Below are 23278 nucleotides of genomic sequence, written 5' to 3'. Positions count from 1 at the left end.
TCCCAAACACCTGGCCTCTGAAAGCTTGTTATTATCCCAAGAGACCTTTCTTTTATTGTCTTTTAAGAGATTAAAACAATTAGATCTGTTTCAACTGGTGAGATACATCCTCCATGCATCTCTAACCGGATCTAAAAGAAGTCAAAAAAGATAGACCACTCAGCAAAAACTGAATGGCACAGAACTGATTAATACAGTTAGAAGTTGTAGGTGAAGCTCTAGGACAGCAATCTGGAGGGATGGGGGTAGGAGGAGAGGACTTGAAATCACATTCACATAACAGTGCTTTACACAACAGCTAATGATAGCAATTGTGTTGAGTGTGGCAAGGAGCCAACTGCTTTGAACACAGCCATGCCTTGAATTGGGTTCTAAAGTTATCCCCACTTTACAGATGACCAACCTGAGAGCCCCATGTTCAATGTTATATAAAGAGGTGAAGCTGGGATTTTAGCTTCAGCAGAATTGGTACTCTTCACTTCTACATTAGGCATGACATTAACTGCCTGCTCCAAGACTCTTTGGGTCACTGCTAGACTCTCTCTAGGAGAAAACTTCTCTTTCCAATATTCCCCGCCCCCCCACCCCCCCCACACACACATCTGCTTAATTTAGCCTTGGTGTGTCTTTGGTTCCAGTTTAAGAACCCCAACTGCTAAATCCCAGTTTTCTCATCAGTAAAATGGGAATAGCAAAGTTTTCAGTCTCGTATAGTTTTGTAAGTTCGAAGCACCCAATAAATGAACATTATTGTTAGAAAATAGTGAGAATTTCTCAGCGGTTTAGAAAGTACTGGCTTAAAATGAGAGCTCTCACTTCAATGATCTATAATTTTCCATTGTTGCCTTACCAGTGCAGAAAAGAACAGGTTACCATTCTTCTCAAAGCTATCTTACTCAGAACTTCAAATTTAGAAATGTCAGAATCAGTGACTTGGGCCTAAAGGGAACCATTTCTGCCATCACCACAACGCTTGAGAACCCATAGGGTTGAGACCCATCAAGAGATCCATCCAGCAAAGGATTCCTATCTTGGTCTCACCATTTTGAGCTCTGCCCACACACATTAACCCAGTTGAGTAACAGCACACAAAAAGTACAGATGCATTCTTTCATTATCAGGTTTATTCATCAGGAAAAGGAGAGAACAATAATGCTGCCAAGGAGAATAGCCAGTTTTCGGGGAATTAAAGACAGTTTTTGCTAGAATGTGCTATGTAAGTTTAAATAATGAACAATAAATTATCCAAGTCAGTAGTTTTTAAACTATGTTCTGTGGAGCCCTGGAGTTTTGCTAAGACATCTCAGGAGCAGCTCTGAGGTTAGTAATCATTTCTCTGGCTATTAACTCACCAGGGAATAGAGGAACTGAGGCTACAGGCACGGGGATGACTTTGCAGCACGTGCAGTAGGACCTTCAGGCTTCGTGAAGGCACAGTCACTCTGGACATGTGACCTTGCTCAAGTCACTTCCACCCCTGGCTTCTGTCTTCTTTTCTGGTCAATGAACAGAATCAATGACATGATAATCACAAAAATCTTTGCCTCTAAAGTTCTGAGACCGCTGAGAATCAATTGTGTTCTCTTCAATGTCTACTTAAACAAAAAAATATTTTCAGGATTACCTTTGTACAATTGTCTTCAAAGCTGGTACATCATTTCTTTGACATTTCTCAGTGATTACAAAATCCTAGCCCTTTCAGGATACGTGTGATTTGGGAAACTGACAAAAAACATTCACTCATTTGAACCAGGTATTTCATCCAATTCGTCCCACAGGGGACGAGTGAGCCAGCTACTGGCAGAGGTGAGGAGGCCCAATTTTCCTTTTCCTCAGGGAACTCCTAGGCCAGTGATGAGCTACTAGAACACACTGGACATGGGTCCCTTGTGTGGCTTATAGATGTCTCCTGTGTCTGGCCATTCTGAGAAGAGATGATGAAATGTTTGAACCAAGATCAGAAAAACTGATAGTTCGCTAGAAAATAAGGAGACCTCTCTAGCATTTTGAGGGCGTTCTGATAAATACCCTCTGACTCAGAGACCATAAGGCCTGAATCTGTAAGCAGTTGTTGTCCTATGCCCACCCACTTGGTAAGTGTGAAGGATCCCCCAATTTCCAGATCCCCTTGGTAACTGGCAGGTTGTCAGCTGAATGTTATTTTTAAGGGTCTCTGAATTAGCCTTTATGACAGCCATATTACATTTGGCTCAAATAAATTATTGTGCATAGTTAGGAGAGTTTGTCTGTGTAGTAGACATCAAATTAATCTAGGTTCAAATCCCAGGCTCATCTAACTGGCCTATCTTCCTCCTATCTCTCCAACTGCTCTTTTCCATTCCCGTCTATCCATATCCCTCCTCCCTGCTGTCCTTAACTGCTACGACTCCTCTCTATTCCGTACACTTTTCCTGGTAAACCTCTTCTCCTACCAACGTTTTGAATCCCAGCCAAATGCAGTGCTTATGGTAGATGTGCAGTATACATGGGACCAGCTTGTGAAAAAACACAAGATGAGGTTCAGTGCCCGTAGCGCAGTGGTTACGGTGCCAGCCGCATGAACTGAGGGTGGCAGGTTCGGACCTGGCCCGGGCCAGCTATCAACTGCAACGGGGGGGATGGCCAGGCACTGTGGCAGGCGCCTTTCATCCCAGCTACTTGGGAGGCTGAAGCAGGAGAATCGTTTGAGCCCAAGAGTTGGAGATTGCTGTGAGCTGTGATGCCAGGGCACTCTACCGAGGGTGACATAGTGAGATTCTGTCTCTAAAAACAAACAAACAAAAAAAAACACAAGATGGGAGGGCTCTGGTGTGTTTGTTTTTTCAGAGATGGGGTCTCATTATGTTGCTCAGGATGGTCTTGAACTCCCAAGCTCAAGTGATCCTCCCACCTCAGTCTGCCAAGTAGTTGCAACCACAGGAACACACGTCCATGCCCCACCTTTTTCTGATATTTTCTTTCTGTATTTTTCTTTTTCTGATATTTTTCTTTTTCCCTTTTATTCATTGACTCACACTTATTTTTTAAATCATAATGATTATTTTGGAAAATTATGAAAATACAGAAATACAAGGAAATAGCAATTGCCTATAATCTAAGATAACCACTATTACTGTTTTGGCTATTTAAAATAGAACCTCACTCTCCCAAGATTTTTACTTTGTTCTAAGGGTAATGAGAAATCACCAAAGAATCTGTGGCATGCCAAAATATGCCAAATGAAGAAAAACCTAGAATTATATATGAATTATGATATAATAAATCTATATTATATAGGCATCTAAGTAAGTGCCTCCTATATGCCAGATACTATAAGATCTGGAGTTGTAGCAGTGGCCAAAACATAGTAAAAATAGAAAATACAGTAGAAAAATCTATATTTTCACTCTGATCCCTTGCCATAATATTTTTTCTTCATAAACTTATTGCCCTATTTATTTTCTACCATATTTTCTATCTTCCTTACTGTGTTTTGGCCACTACTATAACTCCAGGTCCTATATTAATAGCATTGGCATATGAGAGGCACTTAACTTATATGCCTCTATGATACATACTTATTATATCATAATTTATATATAATTCTAGATTTTTCTTCATTTCGCATATTTCAGCATGCCGCAGATTCTTCGGTGATTTCTCATTACCCTTAGAACAAAGTCTAAAATCCTTACTATAGCCCACACGCCGGTGTTTTTATACCCTAAGACATTCCCAAATTTACTCCCCAGGATAAAATGAAAGGTTAAAAAAAAAAAAAACTAGACCAGAATATTTACATATTTTATTAAATCTTTACAATCAGTAATTTTAATCAAATACACAATTATATACAGGCTTATATACATTTTGCCCAGACTTTTACATCACAGTACATAGTTTCCCTTAGAAATATTGTATACATTTATCACCAAACAATAAAATCCAACAACAGTAGTGTTACAGCACCTGTTAGTACAGACATCTTTTTCATAAATTACATCATAAGAAAATATACGGCTGTAAATTGGGCTTTTAAAAATGTCTTTTATAAAATCTGAACATACAATATTTCATTCACAGAATGTTTTTTTCTATGTTCTGACTGAAGCCTTGTGCATAAAACGACCGGTGGAATATTTAGCAAATTCTGTACCCTCCCCCCTTCAAATTATAAGCACTATCTGAATTACTTATGCTGAGCTTTCCTTATGATGAATTTGGCATGGGGTCTGGCAAGAGAACAAATGCTGGCTTTACTATAAAATGGGTTGTATGATGGTAATTTGAATTTTAAAAACTTCTTGAAAGAGTAATTAGTGAAGTTAGAATCAGAGTGCACATTTTTCCTTTTACTCTCTAATTCTGTAAAAAGTATAATGCCAAAAAATAATTTATTCTGAAACAATTATACTCTTTTTGGAAGCCTAGTACAGGTTGAGAAGAAAAAAGAAAACCTAACCAACAAAATATCCCATCCCAAACGTATCTAGTAAATTATAAATCTTTCACACTTAAAAGTTTACGGAAAAGTACTGCACACTAGGGCATATCATTTCAATGGACTTTTATAAGCAGAAAAAAACTATAGCTATTTTATTTTTAGTAGGTAAACAAGTTTTAAAACTTGAAAACACCTGAATTAAATACTTCCTCTAATATTTAACTTTTAACTTTCAGATAAAATCCTTACTTGATTCCAGTTTGTAAACATTGTATAAATCTTTCTTAGTCAAATAATTTTATGGCTGTGGCAATTACTGCAACTCTATTTCTAAGCAGTCAACAGTTAACTGAGGTAGACCAGATGTTTCTAATTCAGGGTCTTCCCTGAATCCTTAACAAGTAAATAAAATGTCTATAAAAGGTATTTAAAAGACAAAACATAAAACAAGACTAATGCAGTTAGAGTTTTATAATGAACTGAAAACAACTTTGTGGCAGTATGTCAATTATAATGTTAGAGTTTTGAAACTGAACATTATATCCTCTTTTATTAACTAGGAAATAATTAAGTATAATTCCTTCTAGGTATTAATTCTGGGTATTCCTTCAATTGCTAAGTATAATTGGTTAAATTTTTTTCTTTAAAGATTTAGTTTTCCAAACAAGTGAACAATTGGCTTCTAAATCTTAACGAAAGGCAACAACTCCCCCTATTGGCCAAAGAAGGGAGCTTGGCAATAGGCTGGCTTTACACAATCCTTCATGCCATCAAGTTCTCCTTGTTGGAAAAGAAATTGTTGTTTCGATAACTTACAGAAGTTAGAATTAGACAAACAATGGCTTTGAACTACAAATACGAACTCAAATCAACATATATAAGGCTTCTGTAATCAAATCTTAGAGGAACATCTGCTCCTTTTCTCTAAGCCCCAGTCCTATAAATCAAGGCAAGTCAAGTAATTAAGAATCAGCTATTTTGGCAGCTTTGCAATTAAGACGAACAAAGCACTATGTCTACCCTTCTGTATACTGTATGTATTATAGTTCTATCTTCTTACACCAAATTTCACATGCAGGGAGACTAAAAGTGTCCATTTAGTTTCAGGCTTAATTAAGGGCTAATAAAGAAAGGTCTTGTATACCACTTCCCCCCGCCTCCCCAAACTGAATTCCCTATTAGATTTATCACTCAGTGACCTAATTATGTTTAGCTGGAATTTTTGAAAGCAGGTATTTATCTCTTTATAAAGGAATGTGTCTACCTGGGATCTAAGACGTACTGTACATGAATATACATAACTACAGTGCAGCTCTGCTGCTCCTTAATAGTTCCATTGATAGTTTCAGTTCCTCAGTACCTCAAAAACTGTGTTTAGGAAAAGGTTATTATGTAATGTTACGGTAAAGAGAAAGAAAATTAAGTCTCTCAAATATTCCTTTAGAACTGATTTAAGTAACTTTTAAAAATAAATAAAATGAGTAAAACCATGATTTCAACTATAGGGCTGACTACAGATAAAATTTTTAAAACTTAAATGTGGTCAGCACCAGACTGCCACATAAAAATAAAAAGGAAAATATTAATAAGCTATATGGCTATATGTAGTTGTTTCTGTGCACATTTTTTACATAGGTCACCATAGACTAATTTTCAAGTCCATATCAGAGGAATATTTAAAAAAAAAAAAACAACAAAAAACTAAAACCCATGATTCAACAGAAAATGTGACAGACACCTTCCTTAGGTGCAACTTTAGAAATCAAATTTTCAAAAGAAAAATCAGTAGTTACCCCAGGAATTTTAGATCACTACCACAGTTGTATCATGGCTCCGTAAGAGAAAAATGGAAGAAAAATGTGTTCAGATGTTGGCGATACGGGCCTATGGCTCAAATTGCATACCAAACATGGGATGGAGTAAGGCTGATAATGAGAAGTAACCACCTCTAAGTGAAATGAACAGGAAAAGATTTATAATCTACCCTATAGGGATATAATGCTAAATTCCATTTCAGAGTAGTCATAGCTTTCCCAATGGAAGGCCCAATGGGAAGTTCATATTGCAACATTATACTTTCTCCATTCTCCATTTTGCAAAAGTATTAAGTAACCAATTTCCACAATATATGATCTTATTACCTGGTCCCAGTGATTAATCTTTATGTACAGAACTCATTAAGAAAGTACACTGGCTTCACCTTTGGTTTAAATGAAAAGGATATTGTTAAGGAGAAGAAGAAAACCAAGTTATTTTGATCATTTGTCACTAAATGAAACAAATGAAAGTAATGAGCAAAGACTTCCCACCACGAATTGAGTTTGCTTCATAACCACTTAGGCCACTTAGAGTGTTGTAAAGGCAGTAAGCATAACCAGAATGCCACCACACTCGTATCTGTCTTCCCAAAAGAGTCTCTAACTCCAAAACCAAGGCAGCTGAGCTTCCTTTAATTAGAAAGTTGGCCAAACTCCTATTCTCTGTTCCACTATTAAATTAATATTTTTTTTTGTCTATTCAGAGACTGTACAAATCTGGTTCCCAAGAATGCCCACTAACCTTTCCCTGGCTTGAGGTGTTGCAAGGTGGTACAATGCCGTTATTTGAGGGGATTATTGTGAATTTCTATTTTTGATGGGACAGTTTTAAACAAGATCAATTCTAACACAGCATGCTCCAGATTCCTATACTAACTAACTATGCCAGTCAGAACGTGGTTGTTCATCACCATACTTAAAGCCTCCCATTAGAGAGCCTGCTTAGTATCAGGGTATCTATTAACCACAGTTTACCTTTTCTTCTTAAATACCTACCACCCGATTCTTTAGTGGATCACAGCTCATCCTTCTCCATCATTTCAAATGCTTCTATATCTTCATTCCAGTCTGCTAATATGGAGTCTATAGGCTGGACCTTTTTACCCCAGCTAACATTAGGATTGGAATCTTCCTCAGTCTCTGATTGTTCTTGAAGTTGGTTATCTAAATCTGTACATTCACCATCAAGATTTGTAGTCTCAAGATTTTCTGTGGGATTAGAAGTCTGTTCAGAAGGGGAAATGTTTGCAGCATTGTCCGTATCTGCTGGAGATAATGATTCTGAGTGAATATTTGGAGAACTTTCCTCAGAAGACTCTTGATCAACTGAATCAACCTCCTGAGAACTTGATGTAATCTGTTCAGCATTCTGATTCTGAGAATCATTTTCAGAGGATGGCTGGTCTTCATTTTCAATTTCAGAATCTGTGTAAGAAACATATTTCATTGTATTTTTCCTTTCAAAAAGTTTATTATTACACTTTCCAGTGCATATTGGTTTTTATAATGAAATGGAAAAAAGGTCAAAGAAAATCATGTTAGAACAGTGAACATCTGCACTGAAGTGAAGACATCTTAGGAAAATGCAATCACATTTTTCTGCATATTCATTTTGCAAAAACTGTCAGTATTAGAAAATAAACATTCTTCCAAAGTGAAAGGAATGACAATAACTGATAACACTGACTTGAGTGGATATGAGAATCCAGGAAATGTACTAATCAGTAATAATATTTAAATGCAAAAGAACCTGCAAGATATGGCTAAAATTTATTAGATACCTAAATTTGGGAAAGCTTACACATGAGAATGTACCATATAGAAAACATTTTAAACAGCATATGTCATTGCTATGTTTTAAATAACATTCCTTTAAAAAGCATGATTCTTAGTCAGGAAGTCATAAAAATACAGCTAACACAAGGTTTTAAATTATTAATGTGACTGAACAAAAATATTTTCACAAAGAAAATAACTGAGATTATTTATAAAATTCTATTATTATAGGTCTATGAATTATAAAATATAATTATTCTAAAACACACTAGAAGGCTGAAAAGTAGGTTAAACTTCTTATAATGAATGTATAACAAACCACTAGAGGCATTTTACTGACAGTTCCCACAAGAAAGGACTTGAAGAGCATCGATGCCCACATGCTACATCGTCTCAGTCTCTGTGATGCAGTCACCCAACAAGTATTTCCTGAGTGTCCATTCTTCATGGTGCTAGGTATAAAAATGAGGAGCAAAATCAAAACACTGTGTACCTGCCCTTATGGATCTGATAGTCCAAATGGGGGAAAAGATATTTATAAATTATCATAGAAAATAAATGAAAAACTCCAACTGACACACATTATGAAGGAGAGAGATGTATGTTAGGAATGCTTGTAGTGCAGTTGTCTCTCCATATCTGTGGGGGACTGGCTCTAGGACTCCACATAGATAACAAAATCCAAGGATGCTCAAGTGCCATATTTAAAATAAAGTATTTTCATATAAACCATGCACATCCTCCTATACACTTTAAATCATCTTCCAATTACTCTCCATATTACTTGTAAAACCTAATACAATCTAAATGTTCCACAAATAATTGTTTAGAGAATAAGAAAAATGTCTGTACATGGTCAGTTCTAACTCTTTTTCTCTTGAATATTTTCAATCAGTGATTGGCTGAATCCTCAGGTACAGAACCCACAGATATGGAGGGCCAACTGTAAAGAGACAGGCGGAGTTCCTTCAGAAAGTGACACTTGACCTGAGATTTAAAGGATAAGTAGAATTAAGCAGTCAAAGAAGAGAAGGAAGATGGACTTATTAAAAAACCAGAAAACTCAGGCGTACGGCCTACAGACATATGAAAAAATGCTCATCTTTAATCATCAGAGAAATGCAAATCAAAACTACTTTGTGATATCATCTAACTCCAGTAAGATTAGCCCATATCACAAAATCCCAAGACCAGAGATGTTGGCGTGGATGTGGAGAAAAGGGAACACTTCTACACTGCTGGTGGGAATGCAAATGAATATATTCCTTTTGGAAAGATGTTTGGAGAACACTTAGAGATCTAAAAATAGATCTACCATTCAATCCTATAATTCCTCTACTAGGCATATACCCAAAAATCACATCATAACAAAGATATTTGTACCAGAATGTTTATTGCAGCCCTATTCATAATTGCTAAGTCATGGAAAAACCCCAAGTGCCCTTTGATCCACGAATGGATTAATAAATTGTGGTATATGTACACCATGGAGTATTATGCAGCCTTAAAGAAAGATGCAGACTTTACCTCTTTCATGTTTACACGGATGGAGCTGGAACATATTCTTCTTAGTAAAGTATCTCAAGAATGGAAGAAAAAGTATCCAATGTACTCAGCCCTACTATGAAACTAATTTATGGCTTTCACATGAAGGCTATAACCCAGTTATAACCTAAGAATAGGGGGAAAGGGGAAAGGGAGGGGAGGGAGGAGGGAGGGGGGCGGAGGGAGGGTGATTAGTGGGATTACACCTGTGGTGCATCTTACAAGGGTATATGTGAAACTTAGTAAATGTAGAATGTAAATGTCTTAACACAATAACTAAGAAAATGCCAGGAAGGCTACGTTAACCAGTGTGATGAAAATGTGTCAAATGGTCTATAAAACCAGTGTATGGTGCCCCATGATCGCATTAATGTACACAGCTATGATTTAATAAAAAAAACAACAAAGAAAACTGAAGAAAATGTGTATATAAAAGAAGGTACAGGTGGGTGCTGTTGGGTATAGAAGACAATTCCCCAAAATATGGGGCTTTGATACACTGAGTACTTTGAACATTGTAAGGCCTCAGAGATAAGCCTCAGAACAAAGGTCTCTGACATTTCCCCTGCCTCCCTGCTTTCTGATCCTCCTCCGGAAACACACTAAGGGACTCCCTCTGTAATTCTCTTACCTAAGAAAACTTCTTCCCAAAAGAAATTCAAATGACTTAAGTAAGAATCCTTCCCAAATAACCAGGAAAGATTACCCATCAGGGGAGAGACTGGGAGTCCTCACCATCCAGATTTTTCTTCTATTCTTCTGAGGGCAGTGTTAAGAAGTGAACTCGGGGGAGGGGAAGGATTATTCAGAATCAGAATTCCAGATCTATGCAAATATCCTCTATTTACTAATCCCTGTCTGAGCACAAGGCCTATTCATTCCTTCATTTCCCTCTCTCTTAGGAAGAAGGCATTTAAGCCTTGACTATATGGTCCCTTTTTGAACTAATATCTCTTTGGTGCCTGTGCACAAATGTGCAGGTAATAAATTTATTATGCTTTTCTCTCGCTAACCTGTTTTTTTGTTTTGTTTTGTTTTAGGGTTGTCAGTCATGACCCTTTATGATAAGGAGAAAGGGATCATCCTTTTCCCCCCTACAGTACCTCAACTAGGTGTAATTACTTGACTAGCGAAGTTTATGTACCTAGAATTTTGGGGGGGTACGGGGGAGAAGAAGGTTGAGGCATGCATACACATTCTGACTCCTAGCTGTGCAAAAAGTAAAATTTAATTAGGCAAGTAGTGAAATCATGGTTGGGCCCAAATAGTTACTTGGAGCTTATTTGTACTAGGATACTATAAGAGAACAAAGAGAAAAACTTTCAAGTCTCTTTCTAGATGTATGATTCCAGTTTAGAAGAATTGGAAAAAGTATCAGATGTTCTGTCTAGTAATAAAGATTGTTTTTGTGACTAGTAACTCCCCTAGGGTTACATATACAGTATTATTTTGGAAATCCAGCTAGTGCAATAGGATAAGAAAACAGAATAATCAGTGTAAATACAGGAAAAGATAAAATTATCAGATCCAGTATTTTCAGATCCTGATTACATACTGCCAAAGCAACTAAAATGAAAACAATACTATTAAAATTAATAAAAGAATTTGGCAAGGAAGGTAAAAATAAGTATGCAAATACCAATAACTTTTCTATAGAATAACTGACAAAATCATTAAGCTGTTCATAACAAAAGCAACAAAGCATTATGAAAAGTACAAGACCCATGTTATTATAAAATCATAATGAAAACAAAATAAGATCTGAATAAATTTACAGATATATTCTTGGATGGAAAAGTCTTAATATTTAACATTTTCCAAATTTACACGTAAAGTAAATTATAGTTATGTAATTTCAAAACGAATCCCATTTTGACTTTGTTTTATTTTCATTTTGGAGCTTGAAACAATTTAAAGTTCCTATGGAAGAACATATGTCAACAAGAAGTCAAGAAATTCTAAAAAGGATTAGTGAGGGGACAATTGCCATATCAGATAATTAAATTCATTCAATCAGCAAACTGTTTTTATTACTGGCACAGGAATAAACTAATAGATCAGTAGAGCAGAAGAGCAGGTCCAGAAACAGATTCAACTATGTACAAACATCAGATATACAGCAAAGATGGTAATTTAATTCAAGGAGAAGTAGATGATTTGCTTACTAAATGGTGTTTAATAACTGACAACTCAATTGGAAAGAAAGTTAGACTCCTAAATTAGATTTTAAAAAATTCTTTATGTTCTAATTAGAACACTGAAGAGTATAGGCATAGCTGGCACATTTCTAAAACTGATTGAAGCTATCTGTAACAAACATACAGCTAATATTTTACTGAATGGAGTAAAACTGAAAGCTTTTCCTCTTAGAACTGGAACCAGACAAGGTTGTCCTCTGTCACCTTTACTATTCAACGTAGTGCTGGTAGTTCTAGCCAATACAATTAGGCGAGACAAGGAAATAAAGGGAATCAAAATGGGAGCAGAGGAGGTCAAACTCTCCCTCTTTGCTGATGACATGATCTTACACTTAGAGAATCCCAAAGACTCAACCACAAGACTCCTAGAAGTCATCAAAAAATACAGTAATGTTTCAGGATATAAAATCAAGGTCCATAAGTCAGTTGCCTTTGTATATGCCAATAACAGTCAAGATGAAAAGCTAATTAAGGACATAACTCCCTTCACCATAGTTTCAAAGAAAATGAAATACCTAGGAATATACCTAACAAAGGAAGTGAAGGACCTCTATAAAGAAAATTATGAAATCCTCAGAAAGGAAATAGCAGAGGATATTAACAAATGGAAGAACATACGGTGCTCATGGATAGGAAGAATCAACATTGTTAAAATGTCTATACTTCCCAAAGCAATCTACCTATTCAATGCCATTCCTATTAAAATACCAACATCGTACTTTCAAGATTTGGAAAAAATGATACTGAGTTTTGTAAGGAACCAGAAAAAACCCCATATAGCTAAGGCAGTTCTTAGTAATAAAAATAAAGCCGGGGGCATCACCATATCAGATTTTAGGCTGTACTACAAAGCCATAGTGGTCAAGACAGCATGGTACTGGCACAAAAATAGAGACATAGACACTTGGAATCCAATAGAAAACCAGGAAATTAAACTAACATATTATAACCACCTAATCTTCGATAAACCAAACAAGAACATACCTTGGGGGAAAGACTCCCTATTCAATAAATGGTGTTGGGAGAACTGGATGTCTACATGTAAAAGACTGAAACTGGACCCACACCTTTCCCCACTCACAAAAATTGATTCAAGATGGATAAAGGACTTAAACTTAAGGCATGAAACAATAAAAATCCTCAAAGAAAGCATAGGAAAAACACGGGAAAATATTGGCCTGGGGAAAGACTTCATGAAGAAGACTGCCATGGCAATTGCAACAACAACAAAAATAAACAAATGGGACTTCATTAAACTGAAAAGCTTCTGTACAGCTAAGGAGACAATAACCAAAGAAAAGAGACAACCTACACAATGGGAAAGGATATTTGCATATTTTCAATCAGACAAAAGCTTGATAACTAGGATCTATAGAGAACTCAAATTAATCCACATGAAAAAAGCCAACAATCCCATATATATGTGGGCAAGAGACATGAATAGAACCTTCTCTAAAGAAGACAGACGAATGGCTAACAAACATTTGAAAAATTGTTCATCATCCCTATATATTAGAGAAATGCAAATCAAAACCACCCTGAGATACCATCTAACCCCAGTGAGAATGGCTCACATCACAAAATCTCAAAATTGCAGATGCTGGCGTGGATGTGGAGAGAAGGGAACACTTTTACATTGCTGGTAGGAATGCAAACTAGTACAACCTTTCTGGAAGGAAGTATGGAGAAACCTCAAAGCACTCAAGCTAGACCTCCCATTTGATCCTGCAATCCCATTACTGGGCATGTACCCAGAAGGGAAAAAATCCTTTTATCATAAGGACACTCGTACTAGACTGTTTATTGCAGCTCAGTGTACAATCGCCAAAATGCGGAAACAGCCTAAATGCCCACCAACCCAGGAATGGATTAACAAGCTGTGGTATATGTACACCATGGAATACTATTCAGCCATTAAGAAATATGGAGACTGTACATCCTTCATATTAACCTGGATGGAAGTGGAAGACATTATTCAGAGTAAAGCATCAGAAGAATGGAGAAGCCATGAATCCTATGTACTCAATTTTGATATGAGGACAATTAATGACAATTAAGGTCATGGTGAGGGTGGGGAAAGGGGAGAGTAGAGAGAGAAAGAAGGAGGGAGGGGTGGGGAAAAGAAGAGCAGAGAGAGGGAAGGAGGGAGGGGGGTGAGGCCTTGGTGTGTGTCACACCTTCTGAGGGTAAGACACTATTGCAAGAGGGACTTTACCTAAAAAATGCAATCAGTGTAATCACTGGCTTATTGTACCCTCAATGAATCCCCAACAATAAAAAATAAAAAAATAAAAAACAAAAAATAAATTCATGAGTTAAAGACAAAAAAAAAAAAAAAAAGATAAAAATTCCAGTATAAAATTTAGAAAATACATAAAAATAGAATAAAGTGATCTTCTGAAGCTAGACAGGAAACCTAGGAGCCTTAAAGGAATTAATAATATTTCTGATTACATAAAAATGTTAGAAGAAAGTCATATAAACAAATTAAAAGATGCTATGCTGGAGAAAGAGTATATATATGCTATCTGTTTTTATATGCGTGTGTCTTCTAGATTATTTATAGGACCTCTATTTATTTATATTTGCATGTGTAAATACAGGAAAAGAAATGCACCCACACACAAAAACGGAGAGGTCCTGTGAATTATCTAGAAAAGAGACAACATCATTTAAAGAGGGAAAAGCATATTTTGAACAGGCTATACAAAAAAGAGAAAAGCAAACAAAATTAGGCCTATAAAAGGAAAATATGGTGACTAAAATTAGGGAGAAATAGGTACTCTCATATCTTGCTGAAAGAAATATGAATTGCTAATAACCTTTTTTGAAATGCAACTTGTGATATCTATTAAAAAGACCCATATCCTTTTTGCCAGCATTTCATTTTAGTAAATCTCAAAATTTTATAAAAATAGAAGTATCTATGTATAAGAAACAATGTATAGGAATGTTTCTTATACCACTGTATATAGTGACAAAACAAAAAAACCTAGAAATAATTTGGATGCCTAATAGTAAATGGTTAAATAAATTATAGTACCATCATACTATAAAATGTAATAGAGCTTTTAAAAGAATAAGTTATGCTATCCTACTAGCTTGAAAGAATGCTCTTAATGTAAGTTTAACCACAAGGCAAGTTACTGAATGATACACATACAGCATATCCCATGTTGTGAAAAGAAAAAGAAAGAATATGTAATTTGGAAATACATAAAGCACAAAGAAAAACATTAGAGATTACATACCAAGATATGAAACTATAAAAATACTAGAAGAAAGTGCAAGGAAAACACTTGAAGAAATCGGTGTGGGTGAATATTTTATGAGGAGGACCCCCCACCCCACCACCAGCAATTGAAGCAACACCAAAAATACATTACTGGGATCTGATCAAACTAAAAAACTTCTGCACAGCCAAAAATACAGTAAGTAAAGCAAGCAGACAGCCCTCAGAATGGGAGAGGATATTTGCAGGTATGTCTCTGACAAAGGTTTAGAATCCACAGAGAACTCAAACGTATTAGCAAGAAAAGAGTAAGTGATCCCATCTGAGGGCGGGCAAGGGACTTGAAGAGAAATTTCTCTGAAAAGACAGGCACATGGCCTACAGATACATGAAAAAATGCTCATCATCCTTAATCATCAGAGAAATGCAAATTGAAACCACTTTGAGATATCATCTAACTCCAATAAGATTAGCCCACATCACAAAATCCCAAAACCAGAGATGTAGGCGTGGAGAAAAGGGAACACTTCTACACTGCTGGTGGGAATGCACACTAATACGTTCCTTCTGGAAGGATGTTTGGAGAATACCTAGGGACCTAAAAATAGACCTGCCATTCGATCCTGTAATTCCTCTACTAGGTATATACCCAGAAGACCCAAAATCACAATATAACAAAGACATCTGTTCCAGAATTTTTATTGCAGCCCAATTCATAATTGCTAAGTCATGGAAGAAGCCCAAGTGCCCATCGACCCATGAATGGACTAGCAAATTGTGGTACATGTATACCATGGAATATTATGCAGCCTTAAAGAAAGATGGAGACTTTACCTCTTTCATGTTTACATGGATGGAGTTGGAACATATTCTTCTTAGCAAAGCATCTCAAGAATGGAAGAAAAAGTATCCAATGTACTCAGCCCTACTATCAAACCAATTTATAGCTTTCATATGAAAGCTATAACCCAACTATAGAGCAAGAAGAGGGGGAGGGAGGGGAGAGGATGGGTGGAGGGAGGGTAATTGGTGGGACCATACCTATGGTACATTTTATAAGGGTACATGTTAAATTTACTAAGTGTAGAGTATAAATGTCTTAACACAATAACTAAGAAAATGTGGTGAAGGCTATGTTAACCAGTTTGATGAAAATATTTCAAATGGCATATTTGCACCCCATGATTGCATTAATGTACACAGCTATGATTTAATAAAATTTTTTTTTTTTTTTTTTTTTTTGTAGAGACAGAGTCTCACTGTACCCCCCTCGGGTAGAGTGCCGTGGCGTCACACAGTTCACAGCAACCTCCAACTCTTGGGCTTACGCGATTCTCTTGCCTCAGCCTCCCGAGCAGCTGGGACCACAGGCGCCCGCCACAACGCCCGGCTATTTTTTTATTGCAGTTTAGCTGGGGCTGGGTTTGAACCCACCACCCTCGGCATATGGGGCCGGTGCCCTACTCACTGAGCCACAGGCCCCACCCAATAAAAAAAATTTTTAAAGAAAGATTACATACCAATGTTAACATTGCTGGTGATCTTAGAAAGATGAGAGACTATTTTAAAACTCTTAATATATATCCCTGAATCACCTAATTTGTTACCATAAAAGTTTATTTTTTTAACTAAAAATATAAACTTTTTAGCAATAATCATTCAATGAGTCACCACAGGAAAGTCATTAGGGTCCAACTAAATTCAAATGCACATACAGAGAGAGCTCTCCCTCTATGTATGTGTGTGTGTATCTGACATCTCAACCTATATAAGTTCATGTGCAATTTACTATGTTAAACCATTTTAAATTGTACATGCACTTTATGTCCACCTTGTATATATACACACATGCACACGCGCACATATATGTACAGAGAGAGAGGATTTTGAAGAAGATAACCATAGAAGAGAGTATTTTGATTTGCACAGGCTAAGGGACAACAGAACAAGAAATAAAGGCAGCAATTGGGAAATTAAAAGTGGCAGTAAGAAACGTACAAAAAGGCTTGGTGCCTGTGGCTCAAGCAGCTAAGGCGCCAGCCACATACACCTGAGCTGGCAGGTTCGAATCCAGCCCGGGCCCGCCAAACAATGACGGCTGGAACCAAAAAATAGCTGGGTGTTGTGGCGGGTGCCTGTAGTCCCAGCTACTTGGGAGGTGGAGACAGGAGACTCGCTTGAGCCCAGGAGTTGGAGGTTGCTGTGAGCTATGATGCCACAGCACTCTACCCAGGGCAATAGCTTGAGGCTCTGTCTCAAAAAAAAAAAAAAGAAATGTACAAAAAGAAAGGAGTTGCAGTCTGCCACATTGCTACAAATCTTCATTCTAAGGTGCCTATTTTCACCAGTATGTGAGATTATAGTCTTAACAGCATAATGACCATTAAATTTAATTTAGGAATGGTCTATCAGAAACACAGGAAGCAAAGAAAGAATGGAGAAAAATCTCAAGATGCAAAGAAAAGAAAATAAGTTTTTTTTTTTGGAGACAGGGTCCAACTTTGTCACCCTCCATAGAGTGCTGCAGCATCATAGCTCACAGCAATGTGCAGCTCTTGGGCTCAAGTGATTCTCGGCCTCAGCCTCCCAAGTAGCTAGGACTACAGGTAACTGCCATAATGCCCAGCTATTTTTAGAGATGGGGTCTCGCTCTTTTTTTTTTTTTTTATTTTTTTGTAGAGACAGAGTTTCACTTTATGGCCCTCGGTAGAGTGCCGTGGCCTCATATAGCTCACAGCAACCTCCAACTCCTGGGCTTAAGCGATTCTCTTGCCTCAGCCTCCCGAGTAGCCGGGACTACAGGCGCCCGCCACAACGCCCAGCTATTTTTTGGTTGCAGTTTGGCTGGGGCCGGGTTTGAACCCGCCACCCTCGGTATATGGGGCCGGCACCCTACCGACTGAGCCACAGGCGCCGCCCCCTGGGGTCTCGCTCTTACTCAAGCTGGTCTTGAACATGTAAGCTCAGGACAATCCACTACCTTGGCCTCACAGAGTGCTAGGATTACAGGTGTGAGCCACCATGCCTGGCCTAAAAATCAGTAAGTTTTAATAATAAAAGGCAAAGGCTTGGCAAAGATGTAGAGATGAGATGTTCTATAATCATTCATTCACTCATCCATCTGTATACTCAGTGTTTACTCAGAGCAGTGAATATAGAGATAAAAAGCAGATAAACAATCATACAATATAAGCTCAGAGGCTAGGGATCCAGCCACATACACTGGGGCTGGTGGGTTCGAAACCAGCCTGAGCCTGCCAAACAACAATGACAACTACAACAACAACAAAAGCTGGGCTTTGTGATGGGCGCCTGTAATCCCAGCTACTTGGGAGGCGGAGGCAAGAGAATCACTTCAGCCAAAAAGTTTGAGGTTTCTGTAAGCTATGATGCTACCCACTCTACCAAGGGTGACATAGTGAAACTCTATCTCAAAAACAACAACAAAAAATAATTAAAATTAAAAAAAAAAAAAAAAAAGAATCATACAATATAGGCTCAGCGCCTACAGTTCAGCAGCTAGGGTGCCAGCCATATACACCAGGGCTGGCAGGTTCAAACCGGGCCTGGGCCTGCCAAACAATGGTGACAACTACAACAAAAATAGCCGGGCATTGTGACAGGCACCTGTAGTCCCAGCTACTTGGAAGAATGAGGCAAGAGAATCACTTAAGCCCAAGAGTTTGAGGTTGCTGTGAGCTGTGATGTCACAGCACTCTACCAAGGGCGACATAATGAGACTCTGTCTCAAAAAAAAAAAAAAGAAAGAATTGTACAATATAAAGTAAATATCATAGAAGTGGCTAATTCTAGTGCTCTGGGAGGCCAAAAGAGGAGAATCACTTGAAGTCAGGAGTTCCAGACCATCTGGAAAAAGAGTAAAACCTCGTCTCTACTAAAAATAGAAAAATTACCCATACATTGTGGTGCGCAACTTTGGTCTCAGCTACTCAACAGGCTGAGGTAGGACAATAAGCAGGTAAGACAACTGCCTGGGCCCAGGAGTTTGAGGGTGCAGTGAGCTATGATGATGCCACTATACTCTGCTCAGGGTGACAGAGTGAGCCTCCTTCTAAAACAAACAGAAAAAATCATAGAACTATACTTAAAAGACACCCTTAAAATTTCCCTAGGAGAATAAGAGAAAAATTCACAAAGAAGGCGGTATTTGAAATTTAGGACGGCTAAATGTTCTCAGAGAAGAAAAGGGCTATGAGTATAGACATAGGGACTGATAAGGCATTTCTAGAAAGAGAAAAGAGATGTGTAAATCCAAAAATGCTTGAGAAAACCTAGCTTAGATGAAGAGGGTAGGTTAAGAATTAATTTTGCTTTCAAGAATGTTTCATACGTTCCTCTCCAGGCAAAGAATTCACCTGCATATATATTAGGTTTTTCTCCTTGGAACCCTTCTAAACAGCAACCTAAGTTCTACAGTTCACCTCCAAAAGAGATTCATACCAGTCAAGTTCAGTGAAGGTCAATCTCAGGAAAATGACACTGCCTAACTTAAATCAGGAGCAGGTCAAAGAATGGGACCTTTTTTTCGTTTCCTTTCTCCTATTTTCTCTGTCTCTTTACTAGTTAGATACAAATAGAGGAAAAGCCCTGAAAATATTTGGCTATCATGCCATAAGCCTACACTCTAAATGGAAAGCATGACAATGTACTGAGACTTAAAAATGTGGATTTTTTATTTCCCCTTGAGAAATACTGTTGAGAAAAGAAAATTCATTCTTAATTATAAACCATTCAATTTGGAGCTAAAGGTAATAACACATTGCCTTCTGTTTATGGATACAGGGTTGGAATAATTAAGTACCTTTACACACTGTAATTTCAGAAAAATGAAATATATGGCCAGACACATAGCTGGAAGACAGAAAAGGAATGCCATCAGGTCGTGTTCAGTATTTCTCCAAGTGCAGCTAAGGAACCAGCCACATCAAGACCACATGGGATGCTTGTTTAAAGTTTCAGATTCTGATCCCCGGCATTCAGAGAGTCAGGTTTACTACAGTGGAGTACAACAAGCATGTTAGCTGATACTGGTGCCGAGGAGAAACACTGAGGTATATGGCAATGGGCTAGGAGAAATTAATGATAAATAACCACTACAGACCTTAATGTCTTAGGATAGTATCCTAAATAAATAAAGCAGTTGGTTTCTTAAAACTATTGTCACTTATTTTTGTTATGTTGATAAATATTAACAATTATACTATAATCTGTTGCTGATTAAGTTAATATAGCTGTATAGTTTAAAAAAATTTTTTTTTTTAGGGATAGAGTCTCACTTTATCGCCCCACAGCTCACAGCAACCTCCAGCTCTTGGGCTTAGGCGATTTTCTTGCCTCAGCCTCCTGAGGAGCTGGGACTACAGGTGCCCACCACAACGCCAGGCTATTTTTTGTTGCAGTTTGGCCAGGGCTGGGCTTGAATCTGCCACCCTCCGTATACGGGGCCAGCGCTCTACCCACTAAGCCACAGGCACCACCCAGTTGTATAGTTTTTAAGAGAGCTACGACACAAAAAGGGTTTTTGGTTTTTTTTTTTGCAGTTTTTGGCCAGGGCTGGATTTGAACCCGCCACCTCCGGCATATGGGCCGGCACCCTACCCGTTGAGCCACAGGCACCACACTAAAAAGGGGTTTTTAAAAAGACTTTTTTTTTTTTTTTTTTTGAGACAGAGCCTCAAGCTGTCGCCCTGGGTAGAGTGCCGTAGCATCACAGGTCACAGCAATCTCCAACTCCTAGGCTCAGGCGATTCTCTTGCGCCCACCACAACTCCCGGCTTTTTTTTGGTTGCAGCCATCATTGTTGTTTGGCAGGCCCAGGCTGGATTCGAACCCTAAAAGACTGAGCTTAAAAGACCTTTTATCAAAAGATCACTCTAGAGCAGTGCCTGTGGCTCAAGGAGTAGGGCGCTGGCCTCATATACCAGGGGTGGCGGGTTCGAGTCTGACCTCAGCCAAAACTGCAAAAAAAAAAAAAAAAAAAAAAAAAATCACTCTACAATAAAATCATAGTTCAATAAATGTATGGACTGTAAAAACTTTCTAAAAGTATCATTTAAATTATGTCTTTTTATTGTAAAGTCCTTAAGGGAATAATGTTCAACAAGAATTTTTTTTCCTAGTAGAACTGATCATGTCTCATACCCTTTCTCTGGTGTGGGAAGCACATATTTACCATAATCTTACAGTCCTAACCCCATCTACCCACACACAAATGAGCTTTTAAAACAAGCTAGTATTTTAAATATTTTACACTGTAGTCAAATAAAAATTGATTGAAAGTAATAAATATCAAAATAACAATGCCTTTGTTAAAGTGACTCTATATGGACATGGACTGGTGGGTTCATTTATTATGTGGGAAATGTAATTAATAGAATTTGTTATGATAGGCTCAAGAAAGAATTATTGCTATGAGATAGCTGACTAGACATAAAAATAATCTAATTGAACCAGATATTTCATGGTACCCACTGAAACAAAATTATATATGTATGTGTATGTGTTATATGCACAAACACATATATACACATATATAATTAATACAAAATACTTACTACTATTAATAATGTAGCTTGGAATCATTTTACCTTTTAATATTGCTGCTGAAATTCCAGTGGTAGCACAAAATAGGGGGAAAAAAAGCAAAGGCATTAAAGAGTTACATGGAATAATAATTTGCCTATATTTGATGTGTATATATGTAGGAAAGAAGATCTAAGTTTAGAAGAAGGGCCCAGAGGAAATAATGAGGTACGTAGGAGGATTTAAAAAGACTAGAAAGCCTTTGTATTCTGTACTGTTTCCATCTATACATCCTTACACACATGCATTCTACTCACTCCACTGCTCTTAAAATGGTTGAAATTTCAAAGAATCTCAGAGAAAAAAACAACAGCAGACGACAAGAAACTACTCTGGCTACCATCAGATTATCACTAAACTTTGTTAAAATGATGTCCCACTTGGAAGTTATACTGAATTGAATTCATTTACTACATATCTATCAAACACCCGGGAACATAACAACAGTGTACAAAGAAAACGACTTTGTACATTTAAGGTGGATGGGAGTAATAAAGCTTTGTCTGTACTCTAGCAGATAAGAAAGACTTTCACAACAAGCAAGCTCACAGTCTGTGTCTGATGGCTCACTTTACCCTCATTGCTCCACTATCCCTAAGTATGAAACTATAAAAGAATACTAGTAAGACCTGCATTTATATAGCAATCTGAGTTTCAAAGAACTTTCAAATTAACAAACATTTTGGCCTAGAGAGGACTATCTACCCTCATGAATTAAGACATGCTATCTTGTTCTTCAGAAATACCTATTTGTCACTCTTTTAACTTATAAATATCCATGTGATAAACTTAGATCTCAGCGGAGAGAAGCTGTTGGATTTCTATTGCCTTTGCCAAGACAGTGGTCATTTGATTATTGGTGGCCAATGAGACCAACTACTATCATACTGTATACAACATTCCATACAATCTCTTCATAATCCTTATAAAAGAAGTATACTATGTAGTGTCAATGACGTCAAATGGTGAACATTTTTGGATGGTAAAATTTTTAGATATAGGCGCGGTGCCTGTGGCTCAAGGGGCTAAGGTGCCAGCCACATACACATGAGCTGGAGGGTTCAAACCCAGCCCGGGCCGTCAAACAACAATGACAGTTGCAACCAAAAAATAGCCAGGCATTGTGGCAGGTGCTTGTAGTCCCAGCTACTCGGGAGGTGGAGGCAGGAGACTCGCTTGAGCCCAGGAATTGGAGGTTGCTGTGAGCTGTGATGCCACAGCACTCTACCCAGGGTGACAGCTTGCGGCTCCGTGTCAAAAAAAAAAAATAAAAAAAATAAATAAAAATAAATTAAAAAAAAATTTTAGATGTAGTACCCTGTATTTTTACCAACTAAACAGAATCATGGCAAAAATTAATAATTACATATAAAAACATAATTCTAAATACATCCTAACTCAGCAAACACAGAAAAATTAATATTTTACTTATTTCCAAACAGAAAAATGTATTTTGAAATCTTATCTTCTTTTTCCAAGAATTAGAATGAAATCATCTCTTTAAAATTTTACTTATTTTCACTAGGCACCTGTAGCACAGTGGTTATAGCGCTGGCCACATACACCAGTGATGGCGGGTTTGAACCTGGCCTGGGACAGCTAAACAACAATGACAACTGCAACAACAACAAAATAGCCAGGTGTTGTGGCGGGTGCCTGTAATCCCAGCTACTTGGGAGGCTGA

At 37.5% G+C, this 23278-nt stretch overlaps 1 protein-coding gene across 2 annotated transcripts in view; it reads right to left on the bottom strand.

Moving 5' to 3' along the window:
- Window positions 1-3769: 3769 nt before the first annotated feature.
- The window catches only part of EDEM3 (ER degradation enhancing alpha-mannosidase like protein 3), an 80467-nt gene continuing 60958 nt past the window's right edge, over window positions 3770-23278 (bottom strand). For both annotated transcript variants that reach the window (XM_053606833.1, XM_053606834.1), the window contains exon 20: window positions 3770-7665. In XM_053606833.1, the coding sequence (XP_053462808.1) occupies window positions 7256-7665 (410 nt within the window). In that variant the 3' untranslated portion in view covers window positions 3770-7255. The remainder of the gene's footprint in view (window positions 7666-23278) is intronic.

The sequence above is a fragment of the Nycticebus coucang genome, chromosome 10, assembly GCF_027406575.1.
Source record: "Nycticebus coucang isolate mNycCou1 chromosome 10, mNycCou1.pri, whole genome shotgun sequence".
In the NCBI taxonomy this organism is placed as follows: domain Eukaryota; kingdom Metazoa; phylum Chordata; class Mammalia; order Primates; family Lorisidae; genus Nycticebus; species Nycticebus coucang.
This window is presented reverse-complemented; position numbering and strand designations above follow the sequence as displayed.